Source organism: Exserohilum turcica, assembly GCF_000359705.1.
Source record: "Exserohilum turcica Et28A unplaced genomic scaffold SETTUscaffold_6, whole genome shotgun sequence".
In the NCBI taxonomy this organism is placed as follows: Eukaryota; Fungi; Ascomycota; class Dothideomycetes; order Pleosporales; family Pleosporaceae; genus Exserohilum; species Exserohilum turcicum.
In genome coordinates, this window is record NW_007360277.1 from 104,454 (window position 1) to 122,815 (window position 18,362).

Here is an 18,362-nt window from a genome sequence, read left to right on the forward strand (position 1 = left end):
ATCCCCAGTCCATGGACAGCAAAAAAGGTGTGGCAGTGTGCACGGGAGGGGGATTTACGACGACATTGGCTAGGGAGGGAAAATAGTACATACATGTTCGTATAGTCGGATATGGCGCCAGTGGTGGGCAGAGTACGAGGCGAAGGGGTCAGGGCCTGCCCCCTGGCAGTGCTACAGCGCCATCCCAGTGGAGCCTCGTGTGCCGTTTAGAAGGACGGTCTAGCCTTGCTTTGCTGTAACGGGCGGGGGGCGGGGGGTTGATAGGAGGGTGGTCGGGTGGCTGGTGTGGGTGTGGGTGTGCATTTCGGGTGCTTGTCAGTGCTGAGGAACACGTCTGGGCAGGCGGCGACCCCACAAACTCAAAGGGCACCATTGAATGGGCGGGCGGCGAGACAAACTACAAGAGCGGGCCCTACACCATGACGCTGCAGAAGATTGAAGTCATCAACGCTTCACCCGGCGGCTCGTACGAGTACGGCGACAAGAGCGGAAGCTGGCAGAGCATCAAGGTCAGCGACAAGAAGGTCCAGGACAAGTTTCCCGCTTCCCTTTCTGCTTCTGTGTCTGCTTCCGCCTCCGCTTCGCCTTCGTCGTCTGCATCTGCACACAAGAGCGGCACTCAATCCAGCCACTCGCCGCAAGCCACGGGCGCAGACAAGTCGGACTCCACCAAGGACGGTAACACCCACACGGATTCTAGCTCTGCTTCTCCCGTTGCCGCCGCCGCACAAGCTACCAGCTCTGCGTCTCCCTCGGCCAAGCCCGAGCAGTCCAACGACGCAGGTGTTGAAAGCGTCCAGTGGAAATTCACAGCTATCCTTGTTTCTCTCGCCGCCCTTGTCCTTGCTTAGCCTAGTCGCAGGTTCCTGTTTTTTTTCTTCTTCTCTTTTACTGTATATATTGCTTGGCCTTGTTTTGTGTTTTTTTTGGTTTTTGTTTAACATCCTAGACTATCTATCCCCCTGTGTGTGTGTGTGTGTCGAGCAAATCAAATCAAATCAAATCAAACTCATCTGTGCACTTCTCACTGAAACAATCCTTCCATGCACATGTTGAAACTTAGTCGTACTTGTTTGCTTTTTCCCGTCATGGTTGGGACTATGCGGGAAAAGAATCCTAGTACAGTATCGTCTGTCGACTTGACGTCTTTCCCACACATGTATGTATGTGTATGTGTATGTGTGTGTATGTGAGTGTATGTGAGTGTATGTAAGTGTCAAGTTGTCAAGTGTGAGATTAAGTTTGCCACGCCCACACACGGCGTAAGCACTGTATCTACATCCGTCCGCTTGTCCGTCCGTTCCCTACCATGGATAATCGATGACTGAAAATAAAGTTGCCAATAATATCACACCACCACCCACCACCTAGTATACATCATACGACTTGACTCGCAAACTTAGTCGCGAGTCTACTTAGGTCCAACGTAAGCATGCCAGGACTCGAGGGCACAATCACACATAATTTATCGCTTAATCATATTTGGTGTTGGGAGTGAGTTTTTTTTTTTTTCAAATTAACTAAGTATGCCTGAATATCTGGTATCTATCTATCTATCTATCCATACATGCATACATAGATAGATAGATACAAATGGGATAGAGAGTAGGATAGGTTAGGTAGGTAGATTGGGATATCATACACAGATAACGTTCGTTTGTAACACTAACTAAGTACCACATTACTTACCACCTGCAGTATGTATCTATCTACCTCGCTTTGTACCACAACCTCTGCCAAAACAGCCATACGCCCCAACTTGCCCTTGCCTTTGCCCTTGCCCTTGCCCTCGCTTTCGCCCTCGCCTTATTCCCTGCATCCTCATCCTCATCATCATCCTCATCATCATCCTTGCACAAGACTTGGAAAGAAGCGACTTTCTTGCCATGCACGTACCAAATCCCGCTCTTGGCATCATGGCCATCACCATTATTGTCGTCATTGCCATCACCACCACCACCACCACAGCTAGTCTCCTCGGGTCGCTCTGGGCCTGCATTTTCGAAAATGGCGGCGTCTTGGAAAACTGCGGCTCGCATCGTGGGTCCGAGTTCGTCGTCGTAGGGCGAGGTTGTACTAGTCGAAGTTGTACTGGTCGAGGCTGTACTGGTCGAGACTGTACTGGTCGAGCTACATGGCAATGGCGGCTGTGATGTAGTTTCTCTTGACGTGGTTGAGGCGAGGAAATCCTTCATTTCCACTTCAGACGGGATATCCGAGTGGCTGCTTCGCCAGGAACAGAGGCGTGTGGTGCTTTTTACGATTGAGCACGCTCGACACATGGTGGAGGTACGAGAAAGTTGACTTGACTTGGCTTGTATGTCGAATTATACCTGTGTAAATTTTGCCCTGTGAAATATTCTTGCCGCTTAAATTACATGCCCAGATCAGACGATTTATTTTCAAGCCAAGGGCAGCATTGCTTGGTATTCTCATACTGAAACCATGGTTGAGGCCGAATTCCTCATTACCACAGCAAGAACCTATCCAACAGAAACCAATTGCATCATTTTCCCGCCTTCATATTTTGGTGTACAAAAACATATGTACTTTTGACTGGCGAAACTTTGCCAAACAGTTGCATGCGCGTGGCACAAGGAAATAAGATGCCGATAGAAACGCCGGTACCGACCCAAGGATATACACAACGAATGAGGAAGACGCGAAACATTAAACACTATATTTAACGACCCGATCTGCTCTTCGTTTGAGATCGCCGTTCTCGGACGGTTTCTATTACATAGTTAGCGCTGGCTGTGATACTATTATCAAGACACTTACTCTCGTCGTAGACCAGGAACTCGTGCAGCGCACTACCTGCAGGTACCATGGGCAGAACAGGCACCTTTTGGTCAGTCACAATCTCCAAGAGCGCAGGTCCATCGGTCGCGAGGAGCCACTTGAGAGAATCCTCCAGGTCCTCGAGCTTGATGCAGCGCCTGGCATGAACACCCATGGCGTCACCGAGCTTGACAAAGTCGGCGTTGCGCTGGTGCGTGTGGGCGAAGCGGTCCGTATAGAAGAGAGTTTGCCATTGCGTGACCATACCCTGCTCCTCGTTGTTCAGAATAATCACCTTGACGCCAATGTTGAACTCTGCAGCAGTCGAGAGCTCAGTCAGAGTCATGCTAAAAGATGAGTCACCGTCAATGTCGATGACGGTGCATTCTGGCCGAGCGACCTTTGCTCCGATGGCGGCCGGAAGACCGTAACCCATGGTGCCGAGACCACCCGAGGTGATCATTGTGCGGGGGTATCGCCACCGGTAGTGCTGCGCGCACCACATTTGATGCTGGCCAACGCCAGTCGTGAGAATCGTCTCCTCCTTGCGGTCGGCCGTCAGGTCTGAAAGCTTCTCCATGATTGTCTGAGGCTTGATGAGGCCGTTCTCGCCCTCCTTCTCGTAGGCCCACGGGAAGCGCTTCTTCCAGACCGCAATCTGGCCCAGCCATTCGGGGCGGTCATCGACCTTGTTGACGAGGGGCAGGAGCTGCTTCAGGTTGACGCCAAGGTCGCCCTCGACGGCCTCGGTGGCCTGGACAACCTTGTTGATGTTCTTTGGCATAATCTCAAAGTGAATGATGCCTCCGCGACCCTCTGCTGCCGCAGCTTTGGCAGCGGGAGCGAACTTGGAAATGGCGCCCGTGATACGGTCGTCGAAGCGGGCGCCAAGAGCGATAATCAGATCGGCTTCCTGCATGGCCATGTTGGCGTAGGCGGAGCCGTGCATGCCCAGCATGTGCAGAGACTTGGGGTCGAGTTCATCGAAGCCTCCGAGACCCTGCAGAGTGGTCGTCACGGGGATGGTGGCCTTGTCGGCAAGTTCCTTGAGAAGCTTGTGGCCGTCCTCTGTCTGCAGAATGCCCTGGCCAGCGTAGATGACGGGCTTCTTGGCCTTGTTGATCAGGCTGGCAGAGCGCCTAATGGAGCTGTCCAACTGCTGCTTGGCGAGTTCTCGTGCGGCAATGGTGGCAGCACTGACGGTAGCGGGGAGGCTGCTACTCATGGGAATGGCTCTTTGGAGAACGCTGGCGGTAACATCCTTGGGCAGGTCAACCAGAACGGGTCCTGGGCGGCCGCTCGTGGCAATCTCAAAAGCCTCGTTGATGCGCCGGGGCAGCTCCGCAACGTTCTTGACGAGGACGTTCCACTTGGTGCAGGGCCTTGTGATGCCAACCATGTCGGCCTCCTGGAAGGCATCTGATCCAATTGCGCTGGTAACGACCTGGCCGCAGAAAACGACAAGGGGCGTTCCGTCCATGAGCGCATCCTGCATGGGTGTGACGACATTGGTGGCACCGGGGCCAGAGGTAACGAGCACAACACCGGGCTTGCCACTGGCGCGGGCGTAACCCTCGGCCATGTGGCCAGCGCCTTGTTCGTGTCGCGGAAGGATAAAGTCAAAGTGTTCTGACTGGTAGATGGCATCGAAGACGGGAAGAATGGCGCCGCCGGGGTAACCGACTGAAGCGAGTTAGTCTGTGTAAGATTTGGAGGTTAAAAAAATGTGACTGTACAAATGTGCTTGACGCCCTGGCGCAGCATCATCTCGTGGAAGATTTGGCCACCCGTCATGCCGACAAACGAGTGGTCCATTGCGGGCGAGCGGTACTGCTTCAAGGGCTGGACCTCGGTGTAGTCATGGCGATTGAAGGCGGGCGACGGTCTGGAGCGCGGTTGCGCCTGCGTGGCGGCGGCGGCGGTGCTCTGGGGGCGCTTGGCATCTTCGTGGGTGACTTTGGTCGCGAGCGTCTGGGCAGGGCGGCGGTAGGGCGAGATGGCGGGCGCGGGCGCGGTGGTGGAGAAGCAGCGGGAGCCCTTGAGAGCGCTGATGGCTCGCGTGCGTGACTGTTGCATGGCGAAGGCGGGGGCACGCGGCGGGGAAAAGAATGGGCGGGAAAAGCAAGGCGGCGTGGACGAGGAGAAGAAGAAACGCGGCCGGGGGCGGTTTTGAGTCAATGGCCAAGGGCAGGTGCAAGCGTCGTGACGGCCCAAAGCGAACAGAGTCAAACTGGCATGTTCGTGGCGCATCTGAAAAGTCGGTGGGGTGCAATTGGCCCGCCTGGCCGAACATCGGAGCGGCGTCAGCGCTAGCCTTGGCGCTCCGAAGCGCTCGCTGCCGCTGCATTGCTGCACTGCTGCACTGCGACTCTGCTACATTGGCACGTTGCTGCTAGCCTGGCCCCTCCACCAGGCGTCGACGTATATTGCCGCTGTTCGCGACATGCAGGCCCCGTCGCGACGAGGCCACGGCCGTGCTGCGTCTGGTGAGGAGCGCCGGCGAAGTATGCCTCCTCCCCACCGCTCTCTCTCTCTCACACACACGCTCTATACAGGCAGCTAACAAGCAGCTAACTCGCACCAGCTGCCCTCCTCCGCCGCTCCACAAAGGGCCCGCTCGATGCCGACGACACCATTGTTGACGAGTATGCGACCCCGCCCTGACGGCCGCCGTCCATGACTGCCTAGCTCACACGGCCGCGCAGCCCTCTTGCCGAAAGCACTGCCAGCCTGCCCTCGCGCGTCCGTTCGCCAGCCCGCCCCGAGGCTTCCCCGCATCCTCCGCATCCGCACAATGCCCCCGGCCGCGCCATTGACGACATGCCCTCCAAGGACTTCAGCTTCATGCAGGATCCCCAGGCCTACCACGTCCTGCCCGTCACAAATGTCCCGCACCCCTTTGCCAACGCCCCCCACGCACCGCCCGTCTCGTCTCCCATCGACACGCTGCTCTTCTCGGGCCACTATCGCCTCGCTGCCATCGCCGCCGCCCGCAACCTGGTTTCCGCCGCCCCGGGCGACCACGATACCCTCTTCCACCTGGTCCATGTGCGCCTCGCATGTCTCTGCCTGCTGCAGGAGCACGCCCTTGCCGCCCAAGAGTCCAAGGTCCTCGGTGACCTGGGCAGCGCCTTTTACCGACACCCCCTCACAAACGCCCATTTGGTTCCCTGGGAACTGCGGCTGCTGGTAGTCCGTCTGGCTGCCCTGGGCTATGGCGAATGGCGCAAGGGCATCATGGCGTACTATGAGCTTGCGCGCGAGTGCAGAGAGAATATCATCAGAGGCCCTGAGCAGGACAAGCAGCTGTGGCGGGCCCGGCTGCGCGACTGCGGCATCCGCGTTGCCAATGTCCTGGTGGAGATGGGCGACCTCGAGGGCGCGGGCCGGCATTTGGGCACGCTTGCGGCCGACGGCGATGACTCGAGAAAAATCATTATTATGGAGACGCTGGTCTGGCTGCGTATAGGCGATGTGCAATCGGCACGTCGCTGTTTGGCGCGGGCGTCGGAAACTTCGCCCGATGACCTGATCGACGGCACTCTCAATGCCCTCATTCAGCTCGCCAACTCCGACTACCAAGCTGCCGTCGCGTCCTTCCAGGCTCTCCACGAGCAGTTTCCGGAAGACGCCATGGTGGCTCAAAACCTAGCCGTGTGTCTGCTGTACACTGGACGCATTTCGGATGCAAGGACGATTCTGAGTGACTTGGTGGACAACAGCCCGCCATTCCATTCTCTCGTCCTCAACCTGAGCACGGTGTTTGAGCTCTGTACGGAGAGAAACCGAGACAAGAAGCTCGCACTGGCTGAAAAGCTTGCCAGTAGAAAAGAAGGCGCTGGAGGTGTTGGCTGGGAGCTCACCAATGCCGAGTTCAAGTTGTAGTTTAGCAATGAATTAGATACCCTCGGTGAATCAAGGCACTTGCTCTGCTGGCCTCTGCAGGTCCAGAATGTCTGCCAACCTTACCTTGCCTTTGCCTCCCCAGCCTGCCGCTCCTTGAGCCACGTCGGGACGAACACGGACGTACCATGCCCAAGCCCGTTTGTCGACATCATCCTTGCTGAGTATCTGCGCCCACGACTGGAAAAGAAGCTCCAGTGCGCCCAGCAGTAACCCGAGATTGCGTTGCTTTTGGGCTGCTAGGACAGCCGGCTTTTTTGCGTGTTTGATGTCTTGCTCAACCTCATCCTCTGGCGTGTCAAATGCCTTGAGCAGATATGCCCTGGCGCTCTGTGCAGTGTAGATGGGCATATTGTTTTGTCCTCTGGAGAGCCCCGATGCACCAGGCTGATTCGCCTTTTTGAGCGCTTCGAGGTCCACGCCCCACAGCGCAGGTGCCTTTGCCTTTTCATCCACCACTGTATCAGGCGAAGACGCGGGCGTCTGGACAGTCTCTTCTTCCCATTCGTAGCCCCACCGCTTCATAACCCGCACGTCGCGTGTCATGATACGAACAAGCGGTTGCCCCTCACCCCACCCTTGTTCCTCTGCAGGCTGCCCTTTATCCAGCCCAATATGAACCGCCTTGGCCTTGCTGTTCATCGATGTGACGGCCTGCGCTAGGCTCAGCCTGCTGGACACGGGCTGTTCAGGCATCGTGTATTTGATGAGCGTGACGGCGAAAGCAAGGACGAGAGGGGCGCGGTTGGTATAGAGCACAGTCGCCCTCAGCACCTTTTCGTCCATGTCTGGTTCCGGCAGTGCAAGCGAGGCTTCGAGCTGTGCGCCGTTGAGTGGCTGGCCATGTATCGGCCTCGTCTTCTTTGCTGGTAGCGGCGCGGCCTCGTCGTCTGCGCCGCGTTTCTTGGACACTCGCTTTGCGGCGTTGAGACATTGTCGCGCGGCTTTTTCGTCGCCAAAGATTTGCTCGAGTGTTTCAAAGTCGGCCTTTGCCAGATCCAGGGCCCTGCGCGCGTCAGTGGGCACGCTGGAACGCGGTGGAACGCTATCACGTGCTTACGTGTTGAGCTTGGCCGCTTGGAGAGGCTTGATTTTGCCCATGGCCTGCGCTAGGGGTACCTTGGCGTCCTGAGTCAGGAAGCGCAGGAGGGCGTTGACATGCTGCGGTAGCGACATGCTGCGTAACTGATGGTTGTCTGTATTGTCGGTCTCGATGGCATGCTTGATGGCATGACGTTGCGGGCGGCCATGTGGGCACCCGGCGAGACGCGCTAGTGTCGAGGCTTGACTGACCTGCCGCAAGCTCGACTCCGACCTCACCACGCTGCCCAGACATGGCGTTCAAATTCTCGCTCGGGGCCGCAAAGGCCAACAAGGCGCAACTGAATTCCAAGGCAAAGGAAGACGAGGAGGCAAAGGCGCGCGAAGAGAAGCATGCCCTCGACAAGGTCATGGCGGATTTGGAGGCCGAGCACGGCGCAGAGAAGAGCGTACTGGGCGAGCTGGAGCGCGACCACGACGCCGAGCATGTCTTTGTTCCCACGGGAAGCAAGCGGCATTTCACAGGGAGACAGAGAACCATGAAGAGCGGCCCCGGCACACTCGACGCTGAGCCTCTGGATGGCTACCCAAGGCCTGGCGGAGTTCCAGGACGGCCCCCGCCACAGGTGCCATCGCGATTTGGAGGGCCAGCGCCCGCAGGACCTGCTGCGCTCGCTGGTCCCAAGTCGACTGAGAATGTGTTTACGACGGTCGTAGCGAAAGCATCCAACCTGCCGCCTGCAATCGATCCGCGCCGAGTGGAGGAACTGTTCGCCGATTTTCCCTCGTTGAAGATTACACGGGTCGAGAAGATACCGCCGCAGGGCCCCTCGCCCAAGGGCCGGCCGTCGGCGACAATGAAGGTTATGTTCGACAAGGATGCAAGCGCGCGGGACCTCGATGATGCCATGAACAAGCTCAACGACAAAAAGTACCTGGGCAAGGGCTACTATCTACACTTGGACAGGTATCTTGGCGGTCGCTCGGTCGACACGGCGCAGCGCACAGAGCCGTTTGGCGCACGATGGCAGGCACCGGAAATACCCAAGGGCTTTGCACCGCCCCCGGACTTGGGCGGCGGTGGCAGAGACAGGCCTCGCGAAGACACGGAGCAGCTCATTGTCACGGCAAACCAGCCGCCAGACATTGCAACGCTCAGGCTGGTGCACCAGACGATAGAAGGCGTCATACTGGGCGGTGTGGAGTTTGAGGCGGCGCTGATGAATGACCCGCAAGTACAGGACGAGGAGCGCTTTGCCTGGCTCTACGATCAAAAGCACCCTGTCAACCGCTACTATCGCTGGCGCTTGCACCAGATTGTATGCGACAGTCCGAATCCGGAGATTTTTGAGCGCCACGGCGACTGGCGTGGCCCTGTTGATCCGCTCGCCGACGAGTTTGCGGACCACTTGGGGGCTTTTGATTCCGACGACGACATGATGGACAGCGACGACGAGGACGAAAAGGAGAAGCCGCAGTACAAGCCGCTGCCTGTCGGCGACAATTACCCGGGACGAGTTGACAATGGCCACGGCATCATGAGTCCGCGGTCAAGAGCCATGCTGCTCTGGCTGCTCACATCACTTCCGCCTGGCAGCATCGTCGCCGATGACATTGCGGCAATTTCGAATTTTGCAGTCGAGCACGCTGGGCAGGGCATGGACGAGGTGGTGCACATCCTCGTGTCCAACATGATCCGGCCTTTTCAGCTAACAGACACGAATCCGAGATACAAGCCAGCGGATGCAGACTCCAAAGACGACCTCAGGCGGCCGGACACGCGGCAAGTGACGCTCAATGCTTTGCGCATCATTTCAGACGTTCTCCTCGTCACTGCCAAGGAGTCTGGGGTGTCGTACAAATACCGCCTCGCCATTGCTACCGAGCTAGTGGAGCGCAAGGTCTTGCAGCACCTCGAGCAGCTCCCTGCGCAGCTCGAGATGGGCCGCATGACGGAGCGAAGCTACCGGGACGAGGTCAATGTCATTCTCAAGGTGTGGCAGGACGAGCACTTGTTTGACGAGCCCACTCTCAACCACCTCGACGAGGCTTTTAATGCGCGCGAGCGGCAAAAGGAGGAGGAGGAGCAGGCCCGGCGGCTGGCCGAGAGGAGGAGGCGCAAGGGCAACGTGGTCCGCAAAGCAGTCAGTAGTGGGGGCGACGACGAGGACGAGGAGATGCAGGTGGATGGCGAGGCGCGGGGTCACGTGGAGGGCGCAGCGGACCAGACGGCGGGCGTGGGAGCAGAGGGCGCTGTGGCTGAGGAGAGGGAGGGCGCAGAAGAAGCAGCAGCATGCAAGCGGCAGAGTGAAGGCGAGGTGGTTCCGGGGGAGACGGCCGTGGCCAGGGCGCGGCGGCTGCGGCCGCGGGCAGAGGACATGTTTGCGCTGGACGAGGACGAGTAGGCGGAGCAGCGGGATACCCTGAATGAGCATGTTGGCGTGTACATGTATGCAGCAAGTGCAGTATCTGGCTGGCCGTGGTCTGCGAACAGGCGTTGCTCGCGGCGTGGTCGGGCGAAGAAGCAAGCATGCGGCTAGCCACTCGGCCAGCCCCACGCCAATCGCCCCAGCAGCAGCAGCGGCGGCGGCAGCCCGTCTGTAGCAGAGGCGCAGACAGGCTGGTGGCGGCGACAATGGTGTTCAAAGAAAGGGCAGGGCATGTCGCAGGTCGCAGGCCGCATCTCGCATCGCGCATCTCGCAGGCAGGGCGTCAGGTGCCGTCGTGATTGGCTCGTGACGGGGGGGCGTGGATCCCCCCCCAACACTGGCCTGGCCTGGCAATGTGTGGAAGCTCTCCGCCTAAACCAACAACACAGACACTTGGAGTTGCTACCTCACACCGCCTCGCGGCCCTTTTCGCCCTACTTACTCGCGTAGGCGCCCCTCCGGCAGCGGCTCTCTTCGCAGGGATATTTTCTCCCTCCCTCCACCCTCTGCCCTCTGCCAAGCCCAGGCCTCTTCCGCTCCCCCATCGCCGCAGCTTCACCGTCTCGCCCTCGACGCCCACGCCACGATGCCGACCTTCCTGGGCCTGGCCGTCTCGATCCACGCAGACTCGAACCCACTGCCCGAGTACTCGATCCAGAAGCAGTCCAAGCACCACCGCATCACCTCGTACATCCCCGTCCCGCCTGCAAAGATACCCCCGGGCGCTACCAAGCCCGAACAGTCGTCGTTTGCCATTTCCATAACCCTGCTCACCCCAGGCCTCCACGTCCCGTACTCGACCCCCAAGCCCACGCCCGATGAGCCCAACCCCAAGCCCAAGGTCGTCGGCGGCCTGCCCGGCCAGCCAGGCGAGCGGGGCAAGCACACGTCGGCCATTGCCCCGTACAAGCCCCTCACCACCTCGCCCAACGAGACAATCGCCGCCTACATTTACTTTGACGGCCGCGCCAAGGAGGAGGTAGCGACGCTGCTGCGCCGCGGCGAGGAGACGTGGGTCAACTCGCGCTGGGTGAGCGTCCCCGAGTCGGAAGGTGGGGGGCTCGCCGAGCGCGAGTTTCTGTTCCGCGAGGTTGGCCTCGAGCGCTGGCTCAATGGCCTGGATCTCGAGGGCAAGGACAAGGACGTGGCGGCCAAGATTGAGCGGAGAAAGCAGCGCCTCGAGAAGAAGCGGGCGAAGCGGAGAGAGGCCATGAACAGCAGCGATGACGAGGACAAGAAGCCGTCGCGCAACGGCGTGCTGCGCTATAGCGAGAGCCAGGACGCGCCCGTCGAGACGCTTTCTGGAAACGACGACTTTTTCACCACCGACTCGGATTCCGAGGACGAGCCCCCGATACCCGAGGCCGCCGGCCAGATCAAGGTGGCCCTGTTCCGCGTCCTGGCCTCGGGCGAGATCAAGCGCGGCGAGTACTCGCCCCAGTTTGACGCACACGACGACGACGAGGCAAACGGCGGCGAGGGCGACGACATCGACCACACGACAAGCTTTGCAAAACCAAAGACGCTCGACCCCAAGTCCATCAGCACCCAGACGGTCACTGGCATAGATCCCCCGGATAAGCCCTATGCCGTCTTTACCTTCCTGTACCGTGGAGAACGTAAGTGGAAACTAATCAGTCGACTTCGCAGCTAACCAAGCAGGCCAATTGCGCAAGATGGGAATCCTCACCAGCAAGGAGCCGGCCAAGGTCACCTCGCCCGCCGCCAAGCGAAAATCGGGCACACTGGACTTGAGCAGCCTCAAGCCCCTGAATGCCGGTATGGGAACAAAAAACTTTGGCGGCTACCGGGAAACATCGCCCAAGTCCAAGCAAAAGAACCATGACGCCATGGACAGCGATGCGGATGAAGAGGATGATGTAAAAATCGACGACGTCGATGACGACAAGGATATTCTGGACAAGGCTCTGTTATCTCCAGAGGATGCTCTGAAGCAGGGCGAGCTTGCAGAGGGCGTTCGGAAGATCAAGGTACGTAGTCGATCATGGATGAATGGATGAATATACTGACCCTTTAGCTCAAACGCCAACATTCAGCCGAGCCCGTAGGCCGCCCCGTCGGTCCTTCAGTGTCGGATGCCTCTGGATCTCCCCTATCTGGCACACCAGCGCCCGACGCTTGCTCGACAAACGACGGTCCGTCGTCGGCCCCCGCAAACCCGTCGACGGAACCTAGCTCTTCAAGTTCGGTTGCCTCGCCCTTTAAGAAGCAACGCGCCTCCCTGCCCGGATTCGACGAGACGGTCCGCAAGAGTCTGGGCCAAGCGCTCATGGGCGCCTCAAAGGAACGGGGCAACTCGGAGAGCAATATTCCCACGATCGAGACCAAGATGGAAGAAGACGAAGAGTTGTAAAGGGAACCAAATGTTCCACGCGCAACGAGCTCACTTGTTATCATATTTGTCCTGACTATTGCGTTTTACAGTGACGTTGCAGCCAGCAGCGTCACACCCCAGACGATACCATGCGGCGCAACAAGCGGCATCTCAAGGCGCATTTGGACGGACCCGAAAACTAAAGTGGGACTTGATTACCAGTCATTGGTTTTGGGCTGCGGGCAAACTTGTACATGATTCACGTTTCTTATGTTTGACGCCTCGGCAACACAAAGCAAGAGTGATGGTAGATGATTATGATGGACGGTTTTGGTAGTCTGTCATGCACACAGTGATGACTTGGATGAATTATCATGCATGTAGCTTAGAGGGGGGATAGAGCGGTTGGCGGTCTAGGCCTGCTCGGTCGCCAACTGGCGATGTCTGAGAGGCTACTGATTGTGTCTACGATGCTCGTCTCGCCGTCTTTTCCTTTGACGTGGACACGCGTGATGCCTTGGTTGGATGGTGCTTCTGGAGTCCTTGACAGCAATAGTGCGCCCCATCCTGCATCCCGAGCCCCAAAATAATCCTTTTCCACCTCGTCGCCCACGTAGAGCTTTTCGAACTCCTCCAAGCCCGCATCCACCATCTCCCCAAGCATATCCTCTGCCGCGCGAAACATGCCCGAATGCGGCTTCTCAACCCCAACATCATATGACAGGACGACAAAGCTTATGTCGTCATGTGAACTAGCTTCCTTGTCTCTGTTGTCTTTTGTACCGACTCTTCTGGGCCCGATGCTGAGACCAAGGGATTCTAGGATTCCTGGTACACGATCATCCGAGTTGGTCACAATACCCACGACGGTGTTATGCCACGGCCAGTCGTCGGTTTCTCGTATCCGCTGTTGTTTCAGAGCCCGCAGTGTGCTGAAGAATGGAGTTACATCTGGAAATAGCGTGTATCCTCTACTCGAAGAATAAATGTCGAGCAACTCTGTTGTAAGTGCATGAGGAAACGGCTGGTCTTTTCGCAGAAACGGAGTAAAGGTGGCGTGGATGATGTTGGCCCACCATTTTTCGGATCCGAGACCGCTCGACTTGCCGTAGTTGGGATTTCTCTGCGATTCCTGCTTAAAGGCCAATTTGAAGCTTGTGCCTACGTCCTGCGTGTTGCCAATGCGAATCCCGTGATGGGCGGCGGCTCGCGCGTAGGCAATGGGAATGGGGATGCTGGGGGCGAAGAGGGTTCCAAAGGCATCGAAGCAGAGGAGGAGGTCTCTTCCATTTGGTGGCATTTTCTGTGACTGAATGATTTAATTCATGACCTGACGAGACGTGATAAGTTTGTTGGTATGCACGTGTAGTCGTGTGGTTGCGGGACGTACCAAACGGGTTAGGTCAGGGTCCTCCTGGGAATGCGGACACGATCACCTCCCCTCAACCTCCACGTCCACTCCACTGCAGTCGCTCGTTGACCAATTCGCAGCACAACTCCTCAAATGGCTCCCGAACAGTCCAAGAACAAGTACTCTGTACTTTTGCCCACCTACAACGAGCGCCGTAACCTTCCTATAATAACATGGCTGCTCAACAAGACATTTACAGAAAAGTACGTCGCAACAACACTCAATGCTTGCTGTACTAACAATTACAGCAACCTCGACTGGGAGCTCATTATTGTCGATGACGGCTCTCCCGACGGTACCCAAGAAGTCGCCGCCCAGCTGCAGAAAGTCTACACTCCCGAGCGCATCCAGATCCGAGCGCGCGCTGGTAAACTCGGTCTCGGCACCGCCTACGTTCACGGCCTGCAATTCGCGACGGGCAACTTTGTCATCATCATGGACGCGGATTTCTCGCACCACCCCAAGTTCATCGCGCCCATGATTGCGCTGCAAAAGACCAAGAACTACGATATTGTCACGGGTACACGGTATGCGGGCAACGGAGGCGTCTATGGATGGGATCTCAAGCGCAAGTTTGTCAGCAGAGGCGCCAATCTCTTTGCCGACACTGTCCTGAGGCCAGGTGTGAGCGACCTGACGGGCTCGTTCCGCCTGTACAAGAAGGAGATTTTGCAAAAGGTCATTCGCAGTACCGAGAGCAAGGGATATACCTTTCAGATGGAGATGATGGTGCGTGCAAAGGCTATGGGATGTACGGTTGGCGAGGTTCCTATTTCCTTTGTTGACCGTCTGTATGGTGAGAGCAAGCTTGGTGGCGATGAGATTGTCGAGTATGCCAAGGGTGTGTTTTCATTGTGGATGAAGGTCTAGTCTGGATTATGGACGGTTGCATGGCGTTGGCGCATCGGCACGGGACATGTCAAGATATCCTGGACTGGGGTGAGATGCTAACTTGATCTTGACTTTTTTTACATATCCAGAATATCTATTTAACTGATAATCTTCTGTCATTGTCTCATTCTAGAGCTACGCTTGAGACTTGACGTGTTGAGAATGCATCCATGTTTAACCATTTGTGGTGTATGAATTGTTATTGTTTCCGTGGCTCAATCTTCTGTTCATCTCGATATCATATTCAATGTGAAATGCCAAGATATCTCGCTGCTTCTCTTGACGAGGCTGGAAGAATAGAAAATAGAATGCATGGGATAAGCTTGAGTTGAATGTATATGTACTTTCTAGATATAAAAACGTAGTTACTAATTCAACTCATCATCTGTGTACTTGAGCGTATTTGAGAAATACAGAGATGCTCATGTACAGAGAGGTATACTACTACCATGTACTTGTTCCAACTTCAAAGCGTGATTTGCACGTGATGATTGTGTAGTGAAGAAATGCACGTCGCGAAGTGAGTGTCCCGCGAGATGAAGATACATGGGTCAATTCAATTACTATAGTATGCGTAAAACTGTGAAAAGACTGCTTGTGCAGAGTACTTTGATCTTTGTTTTTTTCTTCTTCTTCTTAGAAGAGTTGAATTGGATGCAGGTAGATAGCTCTCGATGAGTTGTACATAGTGCGGTATTAAGATGGTGTAATTAGCTGGGAAAAAAAAAAGAAAAAGAGAAAGATGCAAAATTACCTCTAGCAAGACTAAGTAGAGATATTAATATTTTACTTACATACATACATGGCATTATTCTGTATTATGCAGGGGGCACGGCGTATTGTATAACATACATGTACGCATGGGATTTGCGTGCGAGGAGAGAAGAGAAGAGAAGAGGAGAGAGGTGTGAAGGGTGTAGAATTCAATAATATTTTTTTTCCAACTTTACTTGTATGGAAAGTGGATTGGGGAATAGAATATATATATATAGTGGTTGGGAAATAAAATAGACGACGGGATTGTTGGATGGGATGATAGTGGGAGATGTACATCACCCTCCCACAGTAAGTACAATCACAAATGTCGGGAGTATTTTTTTTTGCCCAAGTATTGTATGTAATGTTACTAGGCGAATGTATTTTTTTCATTCCCAAAGACATGAGAAGAGTCAAGTATGAAGAGTCAAGTATTTGGAACCAAACTCATAGTAACATCACCGACTACTTGGATCACAATATACACAACAGTCGTATTTACAAGCACGCACGTGAATTTGAAGGGAAAAAGAAACATGTCTTGTGAGCTAATACTATCCATCTTTCCAGACCATTCGAGTAGAAGCACCAGGGGCAACAAGAGCAATACGAGTGAGTCAGTAGTAAACCCTGAAATCAATATAATACAGCGTGCCAACAGTACCTAGGCCATGCAATTCTGTATACAAAACTCTTCTCCATCCGTCCAACTCACCACTAACGAAGAGATTATTTCCCTGCCCTCCTCTTCGTCCCGTCATAATCCAAAATGCCCCTTTTACGATGATTCTGCGCGGTTTTCCACCGGACGTAGAGCATAATGGCGTCCTTGAGTCCGACAAACATGCATCCGCCGACGATGCTTCGGCCCCAGCGTGTTTGTAAGAAGCCAGTTGGCTTGCCGACGCCTCCGACTCTGCCGCTGTTTTTGACCAGGCCTCCAAGCCAGGATGCAGGGGGAGCGCCGGTGGGGGAATGGACCCAGGAGGAAGGGAGGGTGTGTTTGAGAAGTTCACCGATTGCCGCGGCAATGGTCGGGAAGAGGAGAGCGCCGAGAATGGTGTCTGCGAGCGATGTGGTGGAAAAGGTGACGCCGCGTTCGCGTCGTACGCGTCGGGGTCGCTGGGCGGCGGGTTGCATGGGCACGTTTGGAGCGGGTGCGGGATTTGCCTGGGGCCCGACTTCAACCAGTTCGGGAATGTCGGCGTCGTCGTCTGCGTCTTGTGGTGCAGGGCGCGCTTCGTTGTCTGCATCACCGCCATCGTTCCAGTCGGCAAAGATGTCAAAGTCCAGCTCAATCTCCACCTCCTCCACTACGTCTGCATTGTCCTGATCGTGTGCATGCTCGTGCTCGCCCTCTACTTGCCCGTCGGCATCTGCGTCCTCACCTGCTCGAGGCTGTATCTCCTTGAGCCACTGCTGCTCTCGCGGCAGCCACACGCGTTCATAGTATGCATTGTAAACGCCGCGGATATATGGCAGTGCGGCAAAGGAAAAGGCGGCGCTTGGGGGCCACTGCAGCTGCATCAGCTCATCGCCTGGCTGGCCTGAGCTGACGAAGAAGATGAGCGGAAGAAAGGGCAGAAACGAGTCGGCAAAGGTGGTTCTGCTCGCAACAAGCACCGTGGGTATCAGAGGGAGCCCCAGATCCAACCTCCAGTGTCGTCGCAGATGCTCGAGCCACTGCATCATTACTGAGTTGACTCTTCGGTCTGGCGGCTGGTATAGCGGGCCGAGAATCTGCAACGCATCCTCCGTGCCGAATATCTGGTATATTGTCGCAGTCCCTGATAGCGACAGAGTCGAGTATAGCACCGTGCCCGTCACCAGAGCGAACCCAGGCAGCAACAGAGTTCCCGCCAGGCGCTCGACGCCCCTCACGGCATCCACGACATAGCTGCGCGGCCGCTGCACCTTGATCTCGCTCTTGCACTGTGGACATAGTATCTTTCCCGCCGACGTGCCGGCCCGCCGCCGCGAGTTTGGCGCCTCCATGTCTGCTATCCAGTCGAGTAGACACTGTTCGTGCGCCACCAGCGAGCACGCACACGGGTTGCGCCATTCTGAACTTGTCTCGTCGTCTTCTGTCTCGTCGTTGAAACAAATCCAGCACTTGCGGGGTTCATCGTCTTCTTGCGGTGCGGAATGTTGGGCGGGAGCCTCTCGCTCTTCCTGCTGCTCCAGAGACGCGTGTGACGACCGAGAGTTGAGCAAGAGTGTTTGCGAGTCTACCGATTGACCCGACAGGCTGCGTGTTGGGCCTTGCTCTGGGTGGGAGTGAGATGGCTCGGCCGGAGACGAGCGTCGGCGTTGCGACGCGGGGCGCGGCGGTAGAGACGCCATGTCGCGTGACGGCAATCAACAGTCTAGACTGTCTCGTGTCTGGAATCCGAGAGCGAGGGCGAAGGTCAAGATGCACGAATCATGAGGAAAGAGTATTTGTGGATTGCTGTTGGCGTTGGTCGTGTTTGTTACTCAAGCTAAAGTACCGAGGACAGACCGACACACACAACACACCAACGTCAAGTTTTCTAGAATAGGTGTAATTTTTGTTAAATATATACAAATCCCTTACAAGAAACTAATTACAGCAAGTTTTAAGACGTGCAGCGTGCGCGCTGTGGAGCTATAAGCTATAAGAGCAGATAGTTAAGACACGTCTCACACTCAAAACAAAAACACACAGACCACTCTGCTTAGTAATAAGAGAACCCCAGCAACAGAATGCCACTAGAAAGCGATACTATCGAAGCCCAAGTGCTAGAACAGAGGCAAGAGAGCCTAGGCCCAGAGGCTCAGATCGACAGGGAAATGG

General features: G+C 56.0%; 10 protein-coding genes across 10 annotated transcripts; 5 read left to right on the forward strand and 5 right to left on the reverse strand.

Moving 5' to 3' along the window:
* Positions 1-419: 419 nt before the first annotated feature.
* On the forward strand, positions 420-851 carry SETTUDRAFT_33964 (uncharacterized protein; the record flags this gene model as incomplete). Its single annotated transcript, XM_008031215.1, has 1 exon — positions 420-851. One exon carries the CDS (start codon positions 420-422, stop codon positions 849-851), a length of 432 nt encoding a protein of 143 aa, XP_008029406.1.
* Positions 852-1,709: 858 nt separating this feature from the next.
* SETTUDRAFT_33965 (uncharacterized protein) lies at positions 1,710-2,282 on the reverse strand (the record flags this gene model as incomplete). Its single annotated transcript, XM_008031216.1, has 1 exon — positions 1,710-2,282. One exon carries the CDS (start codon positions 2,280-2,282, stop codon positions 1,710-1,712), a length of 573 nt encoding a protein of 190 aa, XP_008029407.1.
* Positions 2,283-2,307: 25 nt separating this feature from the next.
* SETTUDRAFT_164963 (uncharacterized protein) lies at positions 2,308-4,866 on the reverse strand. Its single transcript, XM_008031353.1, has 3 exons — positions 4,518-4,866; positions 2,782-4,464; positions 2,308-2,733 (listed from the first exon to the last, which is right to left on the reverse strand). Exons 1-3 carry the CDS (start codon positions 4,855-4,857, stop codon positions 2,684-2,686), a joined length of 2,073 nt encoding a protein of 690 aa, XP_008029544.1. The 5' UTR covers positions 4,858-4,866; the 3' UTR covers positions 2,308-2,683.
* Positions 4,867-5,911: 1,045 nt separating this feature from the next.
* Positions 5,912-6,709, forward strand: SETTUDRAFT_164964 (uncharacterized protein). Its single transcript, XM_008031354.1, has one exon. It carries the CDS (start codon positions 6,019-6,021, stop codon positions 6,664-6,666), a length of 648 nt encoding a protein of 215 aa, XP_008029545.1. The 5' UTR covers positions 5,912-6,018; the 3' UTR covers positions 6,667-6,709.
* On the reverse strand, positions 6,697-7,860 carry SETTUDRAFT_140445 (uncharacterized protein; the record flags this gene model as incomplete). The annotated part of the gene is made up of 2 exons (XM_008031355.1): positions 6,697-7,690; positions 7,745-7,860. 2 exons carry the CDS (start codon positions 7,858-7,860, stop codon positions 6,697-6,699), a joined length of 1,110 nt encoding a protein of 369 aa, XP_008029546.1.
* A 158-nt stretch (positions 7,861-8,018) lies between these two features.
* SETTUDRAFT_96729 (uncharacterized protein) lies at positions 8,019-10,130 on the forward strand (the record flags this gene model as incomplete). The annotated part of the gene is made up of 1 exon (XM_008031356.1): positions 8,019-10,130. One exon carries the CDS (start codon positions 8,019-8,021, stop codon positions 10,128-10,130), a length of 2,112 nt encoding a protein of 703 aa, XP_008029547.1.
* Positions 10,131-10,740: 610 nt separating this feature from the next.
* Positions 10,741-12,528, forward strand: SETTUDRAFT_95379 (uncharacterized protein; the record flags this gene model as incomplete). Its single annotated transcript, XM_008031357.1, has 3 exons — positions 10,741-11,773; positions 11,817-12,130; positions 12,193-12,528. 3 exons carry the CDS (start codon positions 10,741-10,743, stop codon positions 12,526-12,528), a joined length of 1,683 nt encoding a protein of 560 aa, XP_008029548.1.
* Positions 12,529-13,147: 619 nt separating this feature from the next.
* SETTUDRAFT_64031 (uncharacterized protein) lies at positions 13,148-13,771 on the reverse strand (the record flags this gene model as incomplete). Its single annotated transcript, XM_008031335.1, has 1 exon — positions 13,148-13,771. A coding segment is annotated over one exon (624 nt), but the record flags the coding sequence as incomplete, so codon positions are not given.
* Positions 13,772-13,982: 211 nt separating this feature from the next.
* On the forward strand, positions 13,983-14,970 carry SETTUDRAFT_120673 (glycosyltransferase family 2 protein). The gene is made up of 2 exons (XM_008031358.1): positions 13,983-14,103; positions 14,149-14,970. The coding sequence occupies exons 1-2, from the start codon at positions 13,994-13,996 to the stop codon at positions 14,768-14,770; spliced, it is 732 nt and encodes a 243-aa protein (XP_008029549.1). The 5' UTR covers positions 13,983-13,993; the 3' UTR covers positions 14,771-14,970.
* A 1,109-nt stretch (positions 14,971-16,079) lies between these two features.
* SETTUDRAFT_120676 (uncharacterized protein) lies at positions 16,080-17,910 on the reverse strand. Its single transcript, XM_008031359.1, has one exon. The coding sequence runs from the start codon at positions 17,888-17,890 to the stop codon at positions 16,277-16,279; it is 1,614 nt and encodes a 537-aa protein (XP_008029550.1). The 5' UTR covers positions 17,891-17,910; the 3' UTR covers positions 16,080-16,276.
* Between the last annotated feature and the right edge of the window lie 452 nt (positions 17,911-18,362).

Coding starts and splice junctions, on each gene's coding strand:
- SETTUDRAFT_164963 (XM_008031353.1), bottom strand. CDS start 4,857: ATGCAACAGTCACGCACGCGAGCCATCAGCGCTCTCAAGGGCTCCCGC. Junction 4,465..4,517: donor CCAGGGCGTCAAGCACATTT/GTACAGTCACAT, acceptor AACTCGCTTCAG/TCGGTTACCCCGGCGGCGCC. Junction 2,734..2,781: donor GTTCCTGGTCTACGACGAGA/GTAAGTGTCTTG, acceptor ACTATGTAATAG/AAACCGTCCGAGAACGGCGA.
- SETTUDRAFT_164964 (XM_008031354.1), top strand. CDS start 6,019: ATGGCGTACTATGAGCTTGCGCGCGAGTGCAGAGAGAATATCATCAGA.
- SETTUDRAFT_120673 (XM_008031358.1), top strand. CDS start 13,994: ATGGCTCCCGAACAGTCCAAGAACAAGTACTCTGTACTTTTGCCCACC. Junction 14,104..14,148: donor AACAAGACATTTACAGAAAA/GTACGTCGCAAC, acceptor TAACAATTACAG/CAACCTCGACTGGGAGCTCA.
- SETTUDRAFT_120676 (XM_008031359.1), bottom strand. CDS start 17,890: ATGGCGTCTCTACCGCCGCGCCCCGCGTCGCAACGCCGACGCTCGTCT.